This window comes from Gobius niger, assembly GCF_951799975.1.
Source record: "Gobius niger genome assembly, chromosome: 13".
NCBI lineage: Eukaryota > Metazoa > Chordata > Actinopteri > Gobiiformes > Gobiidae > Gobius > Gobius niger.
Genome location: NC_136864.1, coordinates 53,647 through 78,367, shown reverse-complemented (window position 1 = coordinate 78,367; position 24,721 = coordinate 53,647). Strand labels below are relative to the sequence as shown.

Below are 24,721 nucleotides of genomic sequence, written 5' to 3'. Positions count from 1 at the left end.
GTCAGAAACCAGTAATAGGCCTTACACCAAACCGGATGAGCATCAGCCATGATAAGAAGCGTCCGAATTGGTCTGTCAGTTAGGGGGAGGAGCCTCAATGCTAGCTATCATAGCCACTTTAGCATAGGGACCTCTGGTGCTAACTATCATAGCCACTTTAGCATAGGGACCTCTGATGCTAACTATCATAGCCACTTTAGCATAGGGACCACTGATGCTAACTATCATAGCCACTTTAGCATAGGGACCTCTGATGCTAACTATCATAGCCACTTTAGCATAGGGACCTCTGATGCTAACTATCATAGCCACTTTAGCATAGGGACCTCTGATGCTAACTATCATAGCCACTTTAGCATAGGGACCTCTGGTGCTAACTATCATAGCCACTTTAGCATGGGGACCTCTGGTGCTAACTATCATAGCCACTTTAGCATAGGGACCTCTGATGCTAACTATCATAGCCACTTTAGCATAGAGACCTCTGGTGCTAACTATCATAGCCACTTTAGCATAGGGACCTCTGATGCTAACTATCATGGCCACTTTAGCATAGGGACCTCTGGTGCTAACTATCATAGCCACTTTAGCATAGGGACCTCTGATGCTAACTATCATAGCCACTTTAGCATAGGGACCTCTGGTGCTAACTATCATAGCCACTTTAGCATAGGGACCTCTGATGCTAACTATCATAGCCACTTTAGCATAGGGACCTCTGATGCTAACTATCATAGCCACTTTAGCATAGGGACCTCTGGTGCTAACTATCATAGCCACTTTAGCATAGGGACCTCTGATGCTAACTATCATAGCCACTTTAGCATAGGGACCTCTGGTGCTAACTATCATAGCCACTTTAGCATAGGGACCTCTGATGCTAACTATCATGGCCACTTTAGCATAGGGACCTCTGGTGCTAACTATCATAGCCACTTTAGCATAGGGACCTCTGATGCTAACTATCATAGCCACTTTAGCATAGGGACCTCTGATGCTAACTATCATAGCCACTTTAGCATAGGGACCTCTGATGCTAACTATCATAGCCACTTTAGCATAGGGACCTCTGATGCTAACTATCATAGCCACTTTAGCATAGGGACCTCTGATGCTAACTATCATAGCCACTTTAGCATAGTGACCTCTGATGCTAACTATCATAGCCACTTTAGCATAGAGACCTCTGATGCTAACTATCATAGCCACTTTAGCATAGGGACCTCTGGTGCTAACTATCATAGCCACTTTAGCATAGGGACCTCTGGTGCTAACTATCATAGCCACTTTAGCATAGGGGCCTCTGGTGCTAACTATCATAGCCACTTTAGCATAGGGACCTCTGGTGCTAACTATCATAGCCACTTTAGCATAGGGGCCTCTGGTGCTAACTATCATAGCCACTTTAGCATAGGGACCTCTGGTGCTAACTATCATAGCCACTTTAGCATAGGGGCCTCTGATGCTAACTATCATAGCCACTTTAGCATAGGGACCTCTGGTGCTAACTATCATAGCCACTTTAGCATAGAGACCTCTGATGCTAACTATCATAGCCACTTTAGCATAGGGACCTCTGATGCTAACTGTGGGTGGGGTTGTTTCCATGGTGACTGTGTTTTTGTGGGCGGGGTTGTTACCATGGTGACTCTGTGTTTTTGTGGGCGGGGTTTGCAGATGACGTCACACAGGAGGTTTTCAAACAGTTTTATTTGCTGCCTCTGAGACAGACGTTTAAGACACTTGGGCTCCAACAGAAACACGTCTCAAAAACACAAGAAGAAGAAGAGTTCAAACATCATTAAGGATCAGAAAAAATAAAAATAAAAATAATAATCATCATAATAATGTATCAGACATTGAACATGTGCATAAAAACATTTCAACATTAAATATAATGAAATGTTCAAAGATTAAAAGAACGTCTGAAACAGTTACAAACAGCGCCCCCTAGGACAGATGCCTTTCCATAGCGACGCTCACTAACTGTAAATAAAACATGTACAACGGGGCGATGAGACGGAGGCAGCGCAGTTTAAGTCTCTAGAAAATTGTGCTTTTTTTCTACCACGAACTGAGCATGCTCCAAACGACCACCAGAGGGCGACAACGGGCAACAGAGGGCGCTCTATCCCCACGGCCACCAGAGGGCGCTCTATCCCCACAGCCACTAGAGGGCGCTCTATCCCCACGGCCACCAGAGGGCGACAACGGGCAACAGAGGGCGCTCTAACCCCACGGCCACCAGAGGGCGCTCTATCCCCACGGCCACCAGAGGGCGCTCTAACCCCACGGCCACCAGAGGGCGCTCTATCCCCACGGCCACCAGAGGGCGCTCTAACCCCACGGCCACCAGAGGGCGCTCTAACCCCACGGCCACCAGAGGGCGGGGCAGTAGGTGAGGGGGCGGGGCAGTAGGTGAGGGGGCAGTGCAGTAGGTGAGGGGGCGGGGCAGTAGGAGAGGGGGCGGGGCAGTAGGTGAGGGGGCGGGGCAGTAGGTGAGGGGGCGGGGCAGTAGGTGAGGGGACGGGGCAGTAGGCCAGGGGGCGGGGCAGTAGGCGAGGGGGCGGGGCAGTAGGTGAGGGGACGGGGCAGTAGGTGAGGGGGCGGGGCAGTAGGTGAGGGGGCGGGGCAGTAGGTGAGGGGGCGGGGCAGTAGGCCAGGGGGCGGGGCAGTAGGCGAGGGGGCGGGGCAGTAGGTCAGGGGGCGGGGCAGTAGGGAGGGGGCGGGGCTTTAGCGAGTGGATCCGTGGGGTCGGTCGCCCTGAAACATTCATCGTAAACGTGACACGAGGCAGTTTTTAAATCTATAAAATTGTGCTTTAAGTTTCTACCACTGAGCATGCGGCGAGCCACGCCCACTAACGTGCCGTCGCCGCGGTAAACCTGCGTCTCCATGACGACGCAGAGGTGACCGCAGGCTGACGCTGTGCCGCTGAGCAGGACACTCCCTGACCTGATCCCGTCCTGGGCGTCGTCCATGGAGACGAGTTTCTGCAGCGTTTTATTTTCAGCTCCGCCCACATGCAGCACATGCTCCTCCCCCTGCTCCATGTGATCTTTATTATTCACATTATTACTTATATTAAACATGACAGAAACAGAGTCGGACCCAGAGGCGGGACTCTGAGACTCTGAGACTCTGAGACTCTGAGACTCTGAGACTCTGAGACTCTGAGACTCTGAGACTCTGAGACTCTGAGACTCTGAGACTCCGAGACTCCGAGACTCCGAGACTCCGAGACTCCGAGACTCCGAGACTCCGAGACTCCGAGACTCCGAGACTCCGAGACTCCGAGACTCCGAGACTCCGAGACTCCGAGACTCTGGGCCGACTCGGACTCGGACCACGGGACGGTCTCAGGTTTGGACGGAGGGACGAGAACCGTGAGAGGAAACATCTGACCTGACGACTCTCCACGGGGAGAACAAAGGACTGCACCGGTGTCTCGGTTTGTCCCGGTTTGTCCCGGTTTGTCCCGGTTTGTCCCGGTTTGTCCCGGTTTGTCCCGGTTTGTCCCGGTTTGTCCCGGTTTGTCCCGGTTTGTCCCGGCGTGTTGAACACTGACGTCATGCGTGTGAAGTGACACATGCAGCGACAGAACGGGCTAAGGCCTAACACACCAACAAACCACCACAGGGTCCACGGTTCTGTCCACACAAGGCAGGGCACGATGCATAGAACCACTACACACTACTACACTACAGTACTACAGTACTACAGTACTACTGCAGTACTACTGCAGTACTCGCATACACAGTACTTTGGAGTCCAGGTTTTAGCTCCAACATCTGAGCGGCTTCTGTGACTCGGAAAAGCTTCAGTTTCTGTTTCAGGAGAAAGAATTTAATCAAATTTATACATTTAGACAAATATAAGTTATGTTAGTTTATCTTTAATGTCACGTTTTTCTGATCCTGCAGCTTCTTCTCGGACCAAAGGACGAGTCAGGTTTGATTGAAATGTTTCTTTTCAAAAACATCTGGACGTTTCAGCCACAAGTTTAATCACAAACCAGTTAATCAGTTAACTAATTAACTAATTAACTAATTAACTAATTAACTAATTAACTAATTAACTAATTAACTAATTAACTAATTAACTAATTAACTAATTAACCAGCTAACCAGTCAGCAGGAGGCGCCACTTTTCACTTTCACGAGTCACGTCTGCCTCAGATTTACAGAGAAATGTTGCTCTGAAAGAGCTACGACTGGACCGGGGTCAGTGACATCATGGTTTTGGTCTGGTTTTGGTCTGGGTCGGTCTGGGTCGGTCTGGGTCAGTCTGGGTCGGTCTGGTTTGGTCTGGTTTTAGTCTGGGTCGGTCTGGTTTTAGTCTGGGTCGGTCTGGGTCGGTCTGGTTTTGGTCTGGGTCAGTCTGGTTTTGGTCTGGGTCAGTCTGGGTCAGTCTGGGTCGGTCTGGTTTTGGTCTGGGTCAGTCTGGGTCAGTCTGGGTCGGTCTGGTTTTGGTCTGGGTCGGTCTGGGTCGGTCTGGGTCGTAGCTCTAGAAGGGGCGGCTGGACTTGAGGGTCTTGGGTTTGATTCCGCGGCTGTTGTAATAATCCACCACCTGGTTCGGGACTTCGGCCAAAACGGACTTCGCCAAAGCTGCAGGAGACGCCTGAGGAGGAGGAGGAGGAGGAGGAGGAGGAGGAGGAGGAGGAGGAGGAGGAGGAGGAGGAGGAGGAGGAGGAGGAGGAGGAGGAGGAGGAGGAGAAGAGGAGGAGGAGGAGGAGAAGAGGAGGAGGAGGAGGAGGAGAGGAGGAGAGGAGGAGGAGGGAGGAGGAGGAGGAGGAGGAGGAGGAAGAGGAGGAGGAGGAGGAAGAGGAAGAGGAAGAGGAAGAGGAAGAGGAGAGGAGGAGGAAGAGGAAGAGGAAGAGGAAGAGGAGAGGAGGAGGAGGAGGAGGAGGAGGAGGAGGAGGAGAAGAGGAGGAGGAGGAGGAGGAGGAGGAGGAGGAAGAGGAGAGGAGGAGGAGGAGGAGGAGGAGGAGGAGGAGGAGAAGAGGAGGAGGAGGAGGAGGAGGAGGAGGAGGAGGAGGAGGAGGAGGAGGAGGAGGAGAGGAGGAGGAGGAGAAGAGGAGGAGGAGGAGGAGGAGGAGGAGGAGGAGGAGGAGGAGGAGGAGGAGGAGGAGGAGGAGGAGGAGGAGAAGAGGAGGAGGAGGAGGAGAAGAGGAGGAGGAGGAGGAGGAGAGGAGGAGAGGAGGAGGAGGGAGGAGGAGGAGGAGGAGGAGGAGGAAGAGGAGGAGGAGGAGGAAGAGGAAGAGGAAGAGGAAGAGGAAGAGGAGAGGAGGAGGAGGAGGAGAGGGGGAGAGGAGGAGGAGGAGGAGGAGGAGGAGGAGGAGGAGGAGGAGGAGGAGGAGGAGGAGGAAGAGGAGAAGAGGAGAAGAGGAGGAGGAGGAGGAGGAGGAAGAAGAGGAGGAGGAGGAGCAGACAGACAGTTCAGAAGGTCAGAAGTTCCTCCATGTTGAATCGTCTGCTCTGAAACTCACGTGTTTGAAGTTCCTGAACGGGACGAACTGCACGATGTCTCGAGCCGCCGTCCGTCCCCACGGCGACGACAGCGGCTCCTCGTCGGCGTCCAGGAGGTTCATGTCGGTGAAGTCTGCGGAGCCGACGCCCACCATGATGACGGACATGGGCAACCGCGACGCCTCCACGATGGCGTCACGCGTGTCCGCCATGTCCGTGACCACGCCGTCCGTGAGGATGAGGAGGATGAAGTACTGCTGCGGAGAGAAGGGTCATCAGAGGAGAGGACCAGAGCCGGACCGGTGAGGACCAGAGCCGGACCAGACCGGACCAGACCGGACCGGACCAGACCGGACCAGACCCGGACCAGATCGGACCGAGGCGGATCAAAACCAGACCAAGAGAGAAGGGTCATCAGAGGAGAGGACCAGAGACGGACCGAGCAGGACCAGACCTGGACCGAGCCGGACCGACCCGGACCGACCCGGACTGAGACGGACCGAGCCGGACCAAAACCAGACCAGAGCCGGACTGAGACGGACCAGAGCCGGACCAGAGCCGGACCGAGCCGGACCAGACCCGGGCCGAGCCGGACCAGAACCGGACCAGAGCCGGACCAGAGCCGGACCGAGCCGGACCAGACCCGGACCGAGCCGGACCAGAACCGGACCAGAGCCGGACCAGAGCCGGACCGAGCCGGACCAGACCCGGGCCGAGCCGGACTGAGCCGGACCGAGACGGATCAAAACCAGACCAAGAGAGAAGGGTCATCAGAGGAGAGGACCAGACCCGGACTGAGCCGGACCGAGACGGACCGAGCCGGACCAGAGCCGGACTGAGCCGGACCAGACCCGGACTGAGACGGATCAAAACCAGACCGACCCGGAGCAAAACCAGACTGACACAGACCAAAACCAGACCGAGCCGGACCGAGCCGGACCAAAACCAGACTCACCCGGACCGACCCGGACCAAAACCAGACTCACCCGGACCGATTCGGACCAAAACCAGACTCACCCGGACCGACCCGGACCAAAACCAGACTCACCCGGACCGATTCGGACCAAAACCAGACTCACCCGGACCGACCCGGACCAAAACCAGACTCACCCGGACCGATTCGGACCAAAACCAGACTCACCCGGACCAAAACCAGACCCACCCGGACCAAAACCAGACCCACCCGGACCAAAACCAGACCCACCCGGACCAAAACCAGACTCACCCGGACCGACCCGGACCAAAACCAGACCCACCCGGACCGACCCGGACCAAAACCAGACCCACCAGGACCCACCCGGACCAAAACCAGACCCACCCGGACCGATTCGGACCAAAACCAGACTCACCCGGACCGATTCGGACCAAAACCAGACTCACCCGGACCAAAACCAGACCCACCCGGACCGATTCGGACCAAAACCAGACTCACCCGGACCGACCCGGACCATAACCAGACTCACCCGGACCAAAACCAGACTCACCCGGACCGATTCGGACGAAAACCAGACCCACCCGGACCGAAACCAGACCCACCCGGACCGATTCGGACCAAAACCAGACTCACCCGGACCGACCCGGACCATAACCAGACTCACCCGGACCAAAACCAGACTCACCCGGACCGACCCGGACCAAAACCAGACCCACCCGGACCGATTCGGACGAAAACCAGACTCACCCGGACCGACCCGGACCAAAACCAGACTCACCCGGACCGACCCGGACCATAACCAGACTCACCCGGACCGATTCGGACCAAAACCAGACTCACCCGGACCGACCCGGACCAAAACCAGACTCACCCGGACCGATTCGGACCATAACCAGACTCACCCGGACCGACCCGGACCAAAACCAGACTCACCCGGACCGATTCGGACCAAAACCAGACTCACCCGGACCGACCCGGACCAAAACCAGACCCACCCGGACCAAAACCAGACTCACCCGGACCGACCCGGACCAAAACCAGACCCACCCGGACAGACCCGGACCAAAACCAGACTCACCAGGACCCACCCGGACCAAAACCAGACTCACCAGGACCGACCCGGACCAAAACCAGACCCACCCGGACCGATTCGGACCAAACCAGACTCACCCGGACCGACCCGGACCAAAACCAGACTCACCAGGACCCACCCGGACCAAAACCAGACTCACCAGGACCGACCCGGACCAAAACCAGACCCACCCGGACCGACCCGGACCAAAACCAGACCCACCCGGACCGACCCGGACCAAAACCAGACTCACCCGGACCGACCCGGACCAAAACCAGACCCACCCGGACCGACCCGGACCAAAACCAGACCCACCCGGACCAAAACCAGACTCACCCGGACCGACCCGGACCAAAACCAGACTCACCCGGACCGACCCGGACCAAAACCAGACTCACCCGGACCAAAACCAGACTCACCTGGACCAAAACCAGACTCACCCAGACCGACCCGGACCAAAACCAGACTCACCCAGACCGACCCGGACCAAAACCAGACTCACCCGGACCGACCCGGACCAAAACCAGACTCACCCGGACCAAAACCAGACTCACCTGGACCAAAACCAGACTCACCCAGACCGACCCGGACCAAAACCAGACTCACCCGGACCGACCCGGACCAAAACCAGACTCACCTGGACCAAAACCAGACTCACCCGGACCGATTCGGACCAAAACCAGACTCACCCGGACCGATTCGGACCAAAACCAGACCCACCCGGACCGACCCGGACCAAAACCAGACCCACCCGGACCAAAACCAGACTCACCCGGACCGATTCGGACCAAAACCAGACTCACCCGGACCGACCCGGACCATAACCAGACTCACCCGGACCATAACCAGACTCACCCGGACCGACCCGGACCAAAACCAGACTCACCCGGACCGACCCGGACCATAACCAGACTCACCCGGACCATAACCAGACTCACCCGGACCGACCCGGACCATAACCAGACTCACCCGGACCGATTCGGACCAAAACCAGACTCACCCGGACCGACCCGGACCATAACCAGACTCACCCGGACCAAAACCAGACCCACCCGGACCATAACCAGACTCACCCGGACCAAAACCAGACTCACCCGGACCGACCCGGACCAAAACCAGACCCACCCGGACCGACCCGGACCAAAACCAGACCCACCCGGACCAAAACCAGACCCACCCGGACCATAACCAGACTCACCCGGACCGATTCGGACCAAAACCAGACTCACCCGGACCAAAACCAGACTCACCCGGACCGACCCGGACCAAAACCAGACTCACCCGGACCGATTCGGACCAAAACCAGACTCACCCGGACCGACCCGGACCAAAACCAGACCCACCCGGACCAAATCCAGACCCACCCGGACCGATTCGGACCAAAACCAGACTCACCCGGACCGACCCGGACCAAAACCAGACCCACCCGGACCATAACCAGACTCACCCGGACCAAAACCAGACCCACCCGGACCATAACCAGACTCACCCGGACCAAAACCAGACTCACCCGGACCGATTCGGACCAAACCCAGACTCACCCGGACCGACCCGGACCATAACCAGACTCACCCGGACCAAAACCAGACCCACCCGGACCAAAACCAGACCCACCCGGACCGACCCGGACCAAAACCAGACTCACCCGGACCGACCCGGACCAAAACCAGACTCACCCGGACCGACCCGGACCAAAACCAGACCAAAACCAGACCAAAACCAGACTCACCTGGACCAAAACCAGACCCACCCGGACCGACCCGGACCAAAACCAGACTCACCCGGACCAAAACCAGACTCACCCGGACCGACCCGGACCAAAACCAGACTCACCCGGACCGACCCGGACCAAAACCAGACCAAAACCAGACCAAAACCAGACTCACCTGGACCAAAACCAGACTCACCCGCACCGATTCGGACCAAAACCAGACTCACCTGGACCAAAACCAGACTCACCCGGACCGACCCGGACCAAAACCAGACCCACCCGGACCAAAACCAGACCCACCCGGACCAAAACCAGACCCACCCGGACCGATTCGGACCAAAACCAGACTCACCCGGACCGACCCGGACCAAAACCAGACCCACCCGGACCAAATCCAGACCCACCCGGACCGATTCGGACCAAAACCAGACTCACCCGGACCGACCCGGACCAAAACCAGACCGAGCCGGACCAGAACCGGACCGAGCCGGACCGAGCCGGACCAAAACCAGACTCACCCGGACCAAAACCAGACCCACCCGGACCAAAACCAGACCCACCCGGACCAAAACCAGACCCACCCGGACCGATTCGGACCAAAACCAGACTCACCCGGACCGACCCGGACCAAAACCAGACTCACCCGGACCGATTCGGACCAAAACCAGACTCACCCGGACCGATTCGGACCAAAACCAGACTCACCCGGACCGACCCGGACCAAAACCAGACTCACCCGGACCGATTCGGACCAAAACCAGACCCACCCGGACCGACCCGGACCAAAACCAGACCCACCCGGACCAAATCCAGACCCACCCGGACCGATTCGGACCAAAACCAGACCCACCCGGACCAAAACCAGACCGAGCCGGACCAGAACCGGACCGAGCCGGACCGAGCCGGACCAAAACCAGACTCACCCGGACCAAAACCAGACCGAGCCGGACCAGAACCAGACTCACCCGGACCAAAACCAGACCCACCCGGACCAAAACCAGACTCACCTGGACCAAAACCAGACTCACCCGGACCGATTCGGACCAAAACCAGACTCACCCGGACCGACCCGGACCAAATCCAGACCCACCCGGACTAAAACCAGACTCACCCGGACCGACCCGGACCAAATCCAGACCCACCCGGACTAAAACCAGACTCACCCGGACCGATTCGGACCAAAACCAGACTCACCCGGACCGACCCGGACCAAAACCAGACCCACCCGGACCAAAACCAGACCCACCCGGACTGATTCGGACCAAAACCAGACTCACCCGGACCGATTCGGACCAAAACCAGACTCACCCGGACCGACCCGGACCAAAACCAGACCCACCCGGACCAAAACCAGACCGAGCCGGACCAGAACCGGACCAAAACCAGACCCACCCGGACCAAAACCAGACCCACCCGGACCAAAACCAGACTCACCCGGACCGACCCGGACCAAAACCAGACCCACCCGGACCAAAACCAGACCGAGCCGGACCAGAACCGGACCGAGCCGGACCGAGCCGGACCAAAACCAGACTCACCCGGACCAAAACCAGACCGAGCCGGACCAGAACCGGACCAAAACCAGACCCACCCGGACCAAAACCAGACTCACCTGGACCAAAACCAGACTCACCCGGACCGACCCGGACCAAAACCAGACTCACCCGGACCAATTCGGACCAAAACCAGACCGAGCCGGACCCTCTTAACTTCTTCGCCCAGTGCATTTTCTACAGAGCAACATCTCATTTGAAAGCTAAGTGCGACAAAACTAATCTAAGCAGCTTCAAAAGTAATAAATGACAGAGACGGAACAACATCTGTCAGGGAGTCACTGTTTCTAAAGGAGTTCTCTCTCTTTACCCTCAGTCTCCTCCATGAGCTGCTGTGATGTTCTCTCTCTTTACCCTCAGTCTCCTCCATGAGCTGCTGTGATGTTCTCTCTCTTTACCCTCTCAGTCTCCTCCATGAGCTGCTGTGATGTTCTCTCTCTTTACCCTCTCAGTCTCCTCCATGAGCTGCTGTGATGTTCTCTCTCTTTACCCTCAGTCTCCTCCATGAGCTGCTGTGATGTTCTCTCTCTTTACCCTCTCAGTCTCCTCCATGAGCTGCTGTGATGTTCTCTCTCTTTACCCTCTCAGTCTCCTCCATGAGCTGCTGTGATGTTCTCTCTCTTTACTCCACGAGCTGCTGTGATGTTCTCTCCCTTTACCCTCAGTCTCCTCCATGAGCTGCTGTGATGTTCTCTCTCTTTACTCTGTCTCCTCCATGAGCTGCTGTGATGTTCTCTCTCTTTACCCTCAGTCTCCTCCATGAGCTGCTGTGATGTTCTCTCTCTTTACCCTCAGACTCCTCCATGAGCTGCTGTGATGTTCTCTCTCTTTACCCTCAGACTCCTCCATGAGCTGCTGTGATGTTCTCTCTCTTTACCCTCTCAGTCTCCTCCATGAGCTGCTGTGATGTTCTCTCTCTTTACCCTCTCAGTCTCCTCCATGAGCTGCTGTGATGTTCTCTCTCTTTACCCTCTCAGTCTCCTCCATGAGCTGCTGTGATGTTCTCTCTCTTTACCCTCAGACTCCTCCATGAGCTGCTGTGATGTTCTCTCTCTTTACCCTCTCAGTCTCCTCCATGAGCTGCTGTGATGTTCTCTCTCTTTACTCTCAGTCTCCTCCATGAGCTGCTGTGATGTTCTCTCTCTTTACCCTCTCAGTCTCCTCCATGAGCTGCTGTGATGTTCTCTCTCTTTACTCTCAGTCTCCTCCATGAGCTGCTGTGATGTTCTCTCTCTTTACCCTCTCAGTCTCCTCCATGAGCTGCTGTGATGTTCTCTCTCTTTACCCTCTCAGTCTCCTCCATGAGCTGCTGTGATGTTCTCTCTCTTTACTCTCAGACTCCTCCATGAGCTGCTGTGATGTTCTCTCTCTTTACCCTCAGTCTCCTCCATGAGCTGCTGTGATGTTCTCTCTCTTTACTCTCAGTCTCCTCCATGAGCTGCTGTGATGTTCTCTCTCTTTACCCTCAGTCTCCTCCATGAGCTGCTGTGATGTTCTCTCTCTTTACTCTCAGTCTCCTCCATGAGCTGCTGTGATGTTCTCTCTCTTTACCCTCAGTCTCCTCCATGAGCTGCTGTGATGTTCTCTCTCTTTACCCTCAGTCTCCTCCATGAGCTGCTGTGATGTTCTCTCTCTTTACTCTCAGTCTCCTCCATGAGCTGCTGTGATGTTCTCTCTCTTTACTCCATGAGCTGCTGTGATGTTCTCTCTCTTTACCCTCTCAGTCTCCTCCATGAGCTGCTGTGATGTTCTCTCTCTTTACCCTCAGTCTCCTCCATGAGCTGCTGTGATGTTCTCTCTCTTTACCCTCAGACTCACCATGGCCTCCTTCATGTGCTGCTCCTGGGAGGCCGTGAGCGCCACCTTCTGGATGATGGGGGAGATGTTGGTGGGTCCGTACAGCTGCAGTTTGGGCAGACAGGACTGATAGGCCTGGACCAGACCCTGGATCCCTGAGGAGACACCGTGGCCTAAAGGTTAGTCACGCCTGCACGTCTACAGATACTAATACTGCAGATACTACACACTACAGATACTAATACTGCAAATACTACACACTGCAGATACTAATACTGCAGATACTACACACTACAGACACTAATACTGCAAATACTACACACTACAGATACTAATACTGCAAATACTACACACTACAGACACTAATACTGCAAATACTACACACTGCAGATACTAATACTGCAAATACGACACACTACAGATACTAATACTGCAAATACTACACACTGCAGATACTAATACTGCAAGTACGACACACTACAGACACTAATACTGCAGATACTACACACTGCAGATATTAATACTGCAAATACTACACACTACAGACACTAATACTGCAAATACTACACACTGCAGATACTAATACTGCAAATACTACACACTACAGACACTAATACTGCAAATACTACACACTGCAGATACTAATACTGCAAATACGACACACTACAGATACTAATACTGCAAATACGACACACTACAGACACTAATACTGCAAATACGACACACTACAGACACTAATACTGCAAATACTACACACTGCAGATACTAATACTGCAAATACTACACACTACAGATACTAATACTGCAAATACGACACACTACAGATACTAATACTGCAAATACTACACACTACAGATACTAATACTGCAAATACGACACACTGCAGATACTAATACTGCAAATACTACACACTGCAGATACTAATACTGCAGATACTACACACTACAGACACTAATACTGCAAATACTACACACTACAGATACTAATACTGCAAATACTACACACTACAGACACTAATACTGCAAATACTACACACTGCAGATACTAATACTGCAAATACGACACACTACAGATACTAATACTGCAAATACTACACACTGCAGATACTAATACTGCAAGTACGACACACTACAGACACTAATACTGCAGATACTACACACTGCAGATATTAATACTGCAAATACTACACACTACAGACACTAATACTGCAAATACTACACACTACAGATACTAATACTGCAAATACGACACACTGCAGATACTAATACTGCAAATACTACACACTGCAGATACTAATCCTGCAAATACTACACACTGCAGATACTAATACTGCAAATACTACACACTGCAGATACTAATACTGCAAATACTACACACTGCAGATACTAATACTGCAAATACTACACACTGCAGATACTAATACTGCAAATACTACACACTGCAGATACTAATCCTGCAAATACTACACACTACAGATACTAATACTGCAAATACTACACACTACAGATACTAATACTGCAAATACTACACACTACAGATACTAATACTGCAAATACTACACACTGCAGATACTAATACTGCAAATACTACACACTGCAGATACTAATACTGCAAATACTACACACTACAGACACTAATACTGCAAATACGACACACTACAGATACTAATACTGCAAATACTACACACTACAGATACTAATACTGCAAATACTACACACTACAGATACTAATACTGCAAATACTACACACTACAGATACTAATACTGCAAATACTACACACTACAGATACTAATACTGCAAACGCCTGTGACAGTCACTCACCGGCGCACTCCGGGTTCTCCTCGTTAAAGTTCAGCGGGAAGTCGTGAGAAACCTGTGAAGCAGAACAAAGAGACGTCAAAGTCTCCTCTGCTCCTCCTCCACTGCTCCTCCTCCTCCTCCTCCTCCTCCTCCTCCTCCTCCTCTGCTCCTCCTCCTCTGCTCCTCCTCCTCTTCTGCTCCTCCTCTGCTCCTTTTTAAAGTAAAGTTTGAAGAACATGGAGCTGCTCTTCTTCTTCAGGTCGTACCTTATAGTCCGGGGGGATCTTGGCGCCGAAGCCGAAGGCGGGAAACATCTTATCACTGAGGAGCAGAGGTCAGAGGTCAGAGGTCAGGGATTAGTTTAATTAAAAACTCTTTCTAACTTAACTCTTCCAGACGCTCAGGTGGCCCTCAGGTTCGAACCGGATATACTACAATACAAATACTACAATACAAATACTACAATACAAATACTACAATACAAATACAGCTCTGTGTTTGGACCAGACCTGGGACCTGGACCAGGACCTGAGCGTCTGGTGTTTCTTATATTATGGTTCACAAACTCACTCTCTCTATCTGTTAGTGGGCGGAGTTAGCAGGTAAAGTGGGCGGAGTTACCCGTTAGTGGGCGGAGTTAGTAAGTAAAGTGGGCGGAGTTACCTGTTAGTGGGCGGAGTTACCCGTTAGTGGGCGGAGTTACCTGTTAGTGGGCGGAGTTAGCAGGTAAAGTGGGAGGAGGTACCCGTTAGTGGGCGGAGTTAAGAGGTAAAGTGGGCGGGGTTACCTGTTAGTGGGCGGAGTTGCCTGTTAGTGGGCGGAGTTGCCTGTTAGTGGGCGGAGTTAGCAGGTAAAGTGGGCGGAGTTGCCTGGTAGTGGGCGGAGTTGCCTGTTAGTGGGCGGAGTTAGCAGGTTAAGTGGGCGGAGTTAGCAGGTTAAGTGGGCGGAGTTAGCAGGTAAAGTGAGTGGAGTTACCTGTTAGTGGGCGGAGTTACCTGTTAGTGGGCGGAGTTAGCAGATAAAGTGGGCGGAGCTACCTGTTAGTGGGCGGAGTTAGCAGATAAAGTGGGCGGAGCTACCTGTTAGTGGGCGGAGTTAGGTAAAGTGGGCGGAGTTACCTGTTAGTGGGCGGAGTTACCTGTTAGTGGGCGGAGTTACCTGTTAGTGGGCGGAGTTACCTGTTAGTGGGCGGAGCTACCCGTTAGTGGGCGGAGTTAGCAGGTAAAGTGAGTGGAGTTACCCGTTAGTGGGCGGAGTTAGCAGGTAAAGTGGGCGGAGCTACCTGTTAGTGGGCGGAGTTAGCAGGTAAAGTGGGCGGAGTTAGCAGGTAAAGTGGGCGGAGCTACCTGTTAGTGGGTGGAGCTAGCAGGTAAAGTGGGCGGAGTTACCTGTTAGTGGGCGGAGTTAACAGGTAAAGTGGGCGGAGTTACCTGTCATAGTCCTGGCAGATCTCTCCCACCGACACCAGAGCCTTCAGGTACTCGTTCGGCTGAAAGGGGTGGATGTAATGAAGAGAACAGCTGTTCCTCGGGTCTCCATTCGACGCCGTGAAGTCTATCGCCACCTGGAGGACACACAGAGGAACACACTATCACCTACAGGACACACAGGGGAACACACTATCACCTACAGGACACACAGAGGAACACACTATCACCACCTACAGGACACACAGGGGAACACACTATCACCACCTACAGGACACACAGGGGAACACACTATCACCTACAGGACACACAGAGGAACACACTATCACCTACAGGACACACAGAGGAACACACTATCACCTACAGGACACACAGGGGAACACACTATCACCTACAGGACACACAGAGGAACACACTATCACCTACAGGACACACAGGGGAACACACTATCACCACCTACAGGACACACAGAGGAACACACTATCACCTACAGGACACACAGAGGAACACACTATCACCACCTACAGGACACACAGGGGAACACACTATCACCTACAGGACACACAGAGGAACACACTATCACCTACAGGACACACAGGGGAACACACTATCACCACCTACAGGACACACAGGGGAACACACTATCACCTACAGGACACACAGGGGAACACACTATCACCTACAGGACACACAGGGGAACACACTATCACCTACAGGACACACAGGGGAACACACTATCACCTACAGGACACACAGGGGAACACACTATCACCTACAGGACACACAGAGGAACACACTATCACCTACAGGACACACAGAGGAACACACTATCACCTACAGGACACACAGGGGAACACACTATCACCACCTACAGGACACACAGGGGAACACACTATCACCTACAGGACACACAGGGGAACACACTATCACCTACAGGACACACAGGGGAACACACTATCACCTACAGGACACACAGGGGAACACACTATCACCTACAGGACACACAGAGGAACACACTATCACCTACAGGACACACAGGGGAACACACTATCACCTACAGGACACACAGGGGAACACACTATCACCACCTACAGGACACACAGAGGAACACACTATCACCTACAGGACACACAGAGGAACACACTATCACCTACAGGACACACAGAGGAACACACTATCACCTACAGGACACACAGGGGAACACACTATCACCACCTACAGGACACACAGAGGAACACACTATCACCTACAGGACACACAGAGGAACACACTATCACCTACAGGACACACAGAGGAACACACTATCACCTACAGGACACACAGGGGAACACACTATCACCACCTACAGGACACACAGAGGAACACACTATCACCTACAGGACACACAGAGGAACACACTATCACCACCTACAGGACACACAGGGGAACACACTATCACCTACAGGACACACAGGGGAACACACTATCACCTACAGGACACACAGAGGAACACACTATCACCACCTACAGGACACACAGAGGAACACACTATCACCTACAGGACACACAGAGGAACACACTATCACCACCTACAGGACACACAGAGGAACACACTATCACCTACAGGACACACAGGGGAACACACTATCACCTACAGGACACACAGGGGAACACACTATCACCTACAGGACACACAGGGGAACACACTATCACCTACAGGACACACAGGGGAACACACTATCACCTACAGGACACACAGAGGAACACACTATCACCTACAGGACACACAGGGGAACACACTATCACCTACAGGACACACAGAGGAACACACTATCACCTACAGGACACACAGAGGAACACACTATCACCTACAGGACACACAGAGGAACACACTATCACCTACAGGACACACAGGGGAACACACTATCACCACCTACAGGACACACAGAGGAACACACTATCACCTACAGGACACACAGAGGAACACACTATCACCACCTACAGGACACACAGAGGAACACACTATCACCTACAGGACACACAGAGGAACACACTATCACCACCTACAGGACACACAGAGGAACACACTATCACCTACAGGACACACAGAGGAACACACTATCACCTACAGGACACACAGGGGAACACACTATCACCTACAGGACACACAGGGGAACACACTATCACCTACAGGACACACAGGGGAACACACTATCACCACCTACAGGACACACAGAGGAACACACTATCACCTACAGGACACACAGGGGAACACACTATCACCTACAGGACACACAGGGGAACACACTATCACCACCTACAGGACACACAGAGGAACACACTATCACCTACAGGACACACAGGGGAACACACTATCACCTACAGGACACACAGAGGAACACACTATCACCACCTACAGGACACACAGAGGAACACACTATCACCTACAGGACACACAGAGGAACACACTATCACCTACAGGACACACAGAGGAACACACTATCACCACCTACAGGACACACAGAGGAACACACTATCACCTACAGGACACACAGGGGAACACACTATCACCTACAGGACACACAGAGGAACACACTATCACCTACAGGACACACAGGGGAACACACTATCACCTACAGGACACACAGAGGAACACACTATCACCACCTACAGGACACACAGAGGAACACACTATCACCACCTACAGGACACACAGGGGAACACACTATCACCTACAGGACACACAGAGGAACACACTATCACCTACAGGACACACAGAGGAACACACTATCACCACCTACAGGACACACAGAGGAACACACTATCACCTACAGGACACACAGAGGAACACACTATCACCACCTACAGGACACACAGAGGAACACACTATCACCTACAGGACACACAGGGGAACACACTATCACCTACAGGACACACAGGGGAACACACTATCACCTACAGGACACACAGGGGAACACACTATCACCACCTACAGGACACACAGAGGAACACACTATCACCTACAGGACACACAGGGGAACACACTATCACCTACAGGACACACAGGGGAACACACTATCACCTACAGGACACACAGAGGAACACACTATCACCTACAGGACACACAGAGGAACACACTATCACCTACAGGACACACAGAGGAACACACTATCACCTACAGGACACACAGAGGAACACACTATCACCTACAGGACACACAGAGGAACACACTATCACCTACAGGACACACAGAGGAACACACTATCACCACCTACAGGACACACAGAGGAACACACTATCACCTACAGGACACACAGAGGAACACACTATCACCTACAGGACACACAGGGGAACACACTATCACCACCTACAGGACACACAGAGGAACACACTATCACCTACAGGACACACAGAGGAACACACTATCACCACCTACAGGACACACAGAGGAACACACTATCACCTACAGGACACACAGAGGAACACACTATCACCTACAGGACACACAGGGGAACACACTATCACCTACAGGACACACAGAGGAACACACTATCACCTACAGGACACACAGAGGAACACACTATCACCTACAGGACATACAGAGGAACACACTATCACCTACAGGACACACAGAGGAACACACTATCACCTACAGGACACACAGGGGAACACACTATCACCTACAGGACACACAGAGGAACACACTATCACCTACAGGACACACAGAGGAACACACTATCACCACCTACAGGACACACAGGGGAACACACTATCACCTACAGGACACACAGAGGAACACACTATCACCTACAGGACACACAGAGGAACACACTATCACCACCTACAGGACACACAGGGGAACACACTATCACCACCTACAGGACACACAGGGGAACACACTATCACCTACAGGACACACAGAGGAACACACTATCACCTACAGGACACACAGAGGAACACACTATCACCTACAGGACACACAGAGGAACACACTATCACCTACAGGACACACAGAGGAACACACTATCACCTACAGGACACACAGGGGAACACACTATCACCTACAGGACACACAGGGGAACACACTATCACCTACAGGACACACAGAGGAACACACTATCACCACCTACAGGACACACAGGGGAACACACTATCACCTACAGGACACACAGAGGAACACACTATCACCTACAGGACACACAGAGGAACACACTATCACCTACAGGACACACAGAGGAACACACTATCACCTACAGGACACACAGAGGAACACACTATCACCTACAGGACACACAGAGGAACACACTATCACCACCTACAGGACACACAGGGGAACACACTATCACCTACAGGACACACAGAGGAACACACTATCACCTACAGGACACACAGGGGAACACACTATCACCTACAGGACACACAGAGGAACACACTATCACCTACAGGACACACAGAGGAACACACTATCACCACCTACAGGACACACAGGGGAACACACTATCACCTACAGGACACACAGAGGAACACACTATCACCTACAGGACACACAGGGGAACACACTATCACCTACAGGACACACAGAGGAACACACTATCACCTACAGGACACACAGAGGAACACACTATCACCTACAGGACACACAGAGGAACACACTATCACCACCTACAGGACACACAGGGGAACACACTATCACCTACAGGACACACAGAGGAACACACTATCACCTACAGGACACACAGAGGAACACACTATCACCTACAGGACACACAGAGGAACACACTATCACCTACAGGACACACAGAGGAACACACTATCACCTACAGGACACACAGAGGAACACACTATCACCACCTACAGGACACACAGAGGAACACACTATCACCTACAGGACACACAGGGGAACACACTATCACCTACAGGACACACAGAGGAACACACTATCACCTACAGGACACACAGGGAATAAAGCCCGCCTCTTAGCGCCCACCAGCCAATCAGAACCCAGCATTCACCCAGACCGTGGTGTAAACTGTAGATTACAGTTACCTATTTACAAATACATATATTTTCTCTGGAGTTCAGGGATTTCCACAAATACACGGACATGAAGTCAAGTTACAGTAAAAGTACTCGAGTAAAGTCCTCAGACACTCGAGTACTTTTACTCAGTTACTGACGGCTCTGACGGTTTATGTTTAAGCTTCGGTCCAAACTTTTCATGTTTAACTCATCTGTTATTAATGATGAATAAGAGGAGTTATGCAGCAGCAGCAGCAGTGCGGGTGAACGGGGACAGACCGGGGAGGGATGCCTGTTGCCGTGGAAACCGCACCGTGAGCCCGTGGATACGGTTGCCACGGCGACGGCAGGAGGACCACCTCGAGGACCGAGCGAGAGGGAAAACAGGGGAGACGGGGATTACCCCAAAAACACGAGGAACTAAAGCAGAAACTACCGCAGGCAACCAGTGATAATTAATGATAATTAATAATGATTAATGATTAATGATAATTAATGATAATTAATGATAATTAATGATAATTAATGATGATCAGTGATGTCGTCTCTTCAGCCTCGGTCACAGAGACAAAGAGCCGCCGTTTCACACTTTGTTTCTCACTTTACTCCACATGTAAATATATATACTGTAAACACATCAGCCACATGTTCAGCACCACGGACAGAGACACAGGGACTAAACCAGGACTAAACCAGGACTAAACCAGGACTAAACCAGGACTAAACCAGGTCTAAACCAGGACTAAACCAGGTCTAAACCAGGACTCAGGGCAGTTTGTGAAAATGACCCTCAGGCTCTGATGTTGTGATTACAGTCGATCATAATAAAAACAATAATAATCATCATCATCATCAGAGCTTTCACTACAGAGACGTAAAAGCTTCATCTCTTAAAGGAACAGGCCACCGTTTTTACACACTCAGATAAGTATAATTACACACAATTAAACAATGTGGATTTTCTAAGCGGATAAAAGGGGGAACTATATTGTAAGGCGTAATAATACCAGGAGTAGTTTGAAACCCGCGCAGTAATATCTTCACTTTACTGCACGGACGCCAAATTACTCCTGGTATTATTACGCCTTACAATATAGTCCCCCTTTTATCCGCTTAGAAAATCCACATTGTTTAATTGTGTGTAATTATACTTTGTAGTGGAACACTTCACGTAACCATATTTAAACAGGGAAAACGTGGAAGAGCTTGGTAGCTTCTATCTTGACCTGTTTTGGAGCTATAGAGGAGAGAGGGAGAGGCTAAATGCTAACGCCGTCTGCGCTGTGTTTACGTGACTGAAGATCAGACAGGTCCTAAAGAACTCGTCACAGCTCAGGTAAGAACATGTCTCAGCTCAGGTAAGAACATGTCTCAGCTCAGGTAAGAACATGTCTCAGCTCAGGTAAGAACATGTCTCAGCTCAGGTCAGAACATGTCTCAGCTCAGGTAAGAACATATCTCAGCTCAGGTAAGAACATGTCTCAGCTCAGGTAAGAACATGTCTCAGCTCAGGTAAGAACATGTCTCAGCTCAGGTAAGAACATGTCTCAGCTCAGGTAAGAACATGTCTCAGCTCAGGTAAGAACATGTCTCAGCTCAGGTAAGAACATGTCTCAGCTCAGGTAAGAACATATCTCAGCTCAGGTAAGAACATGTCTCAGCTCAGGTAAGAACATATCTCAGCTCAGGTAAGAACATATCTCAGCTCAGGTAAGAACATGTCTCAGCTCAGGTAAGAACATGTCTCAGCTCAGGTAAGAACATGTCTCAGCTCAGGTAAGAACATGTCTCAGCTCAGGTAAGAACATGTCTCAGCTCAGGTAAGAACATGTCTCAGCTCAGGTAAGAACTCGTCTCAGCTCAGGTAAGAACATGTCTCAGCTCAGGTAAGAACATGTCTCAGCTCAGGTAAGAACATGTCTCGGCTCAGGTAAGAACATGTCTCAGCTCAGGTAAGAACATGTCTCAGCTCAGGTAAGAACATATCTCAGCTCAGGGAAGAACATGTCTCAGCTCAGGTAAGAACATGTCTCGGCTCAGGTAAGAACATGTCTCAGCTCAGGTAAGAACATGTCTCAGCTCAGGTAAGAACATATCTCAGCCTGTTCCTGTCACTGTCTGGATGTTTCTCAGGAGTAAAACTAGACTCAGATCTGCCAGACACACGAGTGAGGAGGAACCACCTGAACCCGCCCTGTCCTGAAGCCTGATCTGAAGCAGCGCTGACTGAGGAGAAACCCCCAGAAGGTCCCAGAACTCGGAGCTTCACCCAAAGGTTCAGATCACGTGACTCACGGTGAAGTGGATCTGGCAGCCGCCCATGATGTAATCCAGGAAGGAGTGCATCTTTATCACCTGCAACAGGAAGCACAGACACATGAGGCTCAGACCTTCATCCTGCTGGACCTCAGAGCGTCAGGACTGAGGCGCTCCTCAGGGGTCCGTCTTTGGGCCGCTTTTATTCTCTCGTTTTTATTTTTGTATTTTTTGTATTTTTTTATTTATTCATTCATTCACCTCAGACATAGACACAGTCACAGTAGACATTGAATGAAACAAAAAACATAAATAACAAAACAATACCAAAATCACAATACATTTCACATAAAGATAATTCCGAACTAAGACAAGACAAACACAAAGACAAGACATACAAGTCCTTGACACATTTTTCATGAATTCCATATTATTTTTTACGTTATATTTTACAGTGGCTCTCAAAGAATGGGCACTCCACCAGTCTTCCTTTGTTCTGTTCATCCTTATACACATATTCATCTTGTTTGGAGTGTTTATTGATTGTTTTATATTAATTTATCTTTAGATTGTTGATCTAAATTTGTATTAGTTTGGGATGGTAGTACTGGGGCAGCTGGTTTTTATTCTCTCGTTTTATCAATGACTTCATTCCCGTTAATTTAGAGAAGCTCTTAAGCCCGATGTGATTCAATTACAATCTGTTTGATTTCTTTTAACCTTTTTTCTTATGAATGAGATTAACTTTAGAACCAAAAGCTGTTTCTTCTGTATTTTTGTTTGAAGCTGGTTTGCTGCACATGAACACATTTGAAAGCTGAGGACGTTAACCTCTTAACTCCCACCTGAACGGATCCCATTTTCTCCAGTTTGGCTTTACCCGAATCAAAAAGCTTCTTGGGGAAAAAAAGCACCAAAACAGCCACAAAACATGAGAAGAAAACAAGGATGTGAACGCAACACAAATGTGACAAAAAATTTTAAAAAGAAAGAAAAAAAACATACAAAAGGTGACACAACACAGCAACAATGTGAGGAATAAGATGAGTTTTGTGGGTCTTAGCTTTCAAATGAGGACACAGGCCTATATAATGGCCAAAGAGGACAGAAGGCACTTGGTTTAGGCGGGGGGTAAGAGGTGAAGAGTGAGTCCTACTGAAGAACATGAGGCTGTTTCACCATCAGACCAGCTCAAACAAACAGACACTTCTCCTGCTGGATTTCAGATTTCAGAAGAATGTACAGATATATTGTTTAAGAATCATGAAAAAGGGGTTTGACCTGGAGGAAAGTGCCGCTGACTCTGATTGGTCTGAAACGGTTCTTTATGTAAATGAGAGACTGTGAGACTGAACGAGCGGGACCTGAAAGTGTCAGACTGAGCTCAGCTGGATCCAGGTCAGCAGCATCTGGACCGGGGAGAAGGGGAATGATTCGGCACGAGGCTGACCCACTTCTGAGGCTCAGGGGGGGGCGTCAGGAAGGGGGTGTCGGGGGGGATTGAAGTTGATTTTGAGAAATATTATATCACGAATCAGATCAAAAACCTGAGCTCTAGAAATGGAAATACTGCCAGGGCTCCAGGTTCTTTACTTTGTTTGTTTGTTTGTTTGTTTGTTTGTTTGTGTAGTTTATTTGAGCATTAACATTTTCTCCATAGTTTCACAATCACACAGTTAATGAAGCTCAAAGGGAGTCGACC

General features: G+C 51.3%; 1 protein-coding gene across 3 annotated transcripts in view; it reads right to left on the bottom strand.

The window, feature by feature from the left end:
* Positions 1–4,072: 4,072 nt before the first annotated feature.
* Positions 4,073–24,721, bottom strand: part of LOC306972270 (copine-4-like) — a 72,864-nt gene continuing 52,215 nt past the window's right edge. Inside the window, exons 9-16 of one of the 3 annotated variants that reach the window (XM_079568818.1) lie at positions 23,059–23,118; positions 15,769–15,902; positions 14,605–14,659; positions 14,360–14,411; positions 12,560–12,693; positions 5,492–5,728; positions 4,502–4,623; positions 4,073–4,295 (exon numbers count right to left, since the gene is read on the bottom strand). In XM_079568818.1, coding sequence (XP_079424944.1) covers positions 4,507–4,623; positions 5,492–5,728; positions 12,560–12,693; positions 14,360–14,411; positions 14,605–14,659; positions 15,769–15,902; positions 23,059–23,118 — 789 coding nt within the window. In that variant the 3' untranslated portion in view covers positions 4,073–4,295; positions 4,502–4,506. Of the gene's footprint in view, positions 4,296–4,320; positions 4,420–4,466; positions 4,624–5,491; positions 5,729–12,559; positions 12,694–14,359; positions 14,412–14,604; positions 14,660–15,768; positions 15,903–23,058; positions 23,119–24,721 lie in introns of those variants that run through there. The other 2 variants (XM_079568819.1, XM_079568817.1) reach the window with 2 other exon arrangements.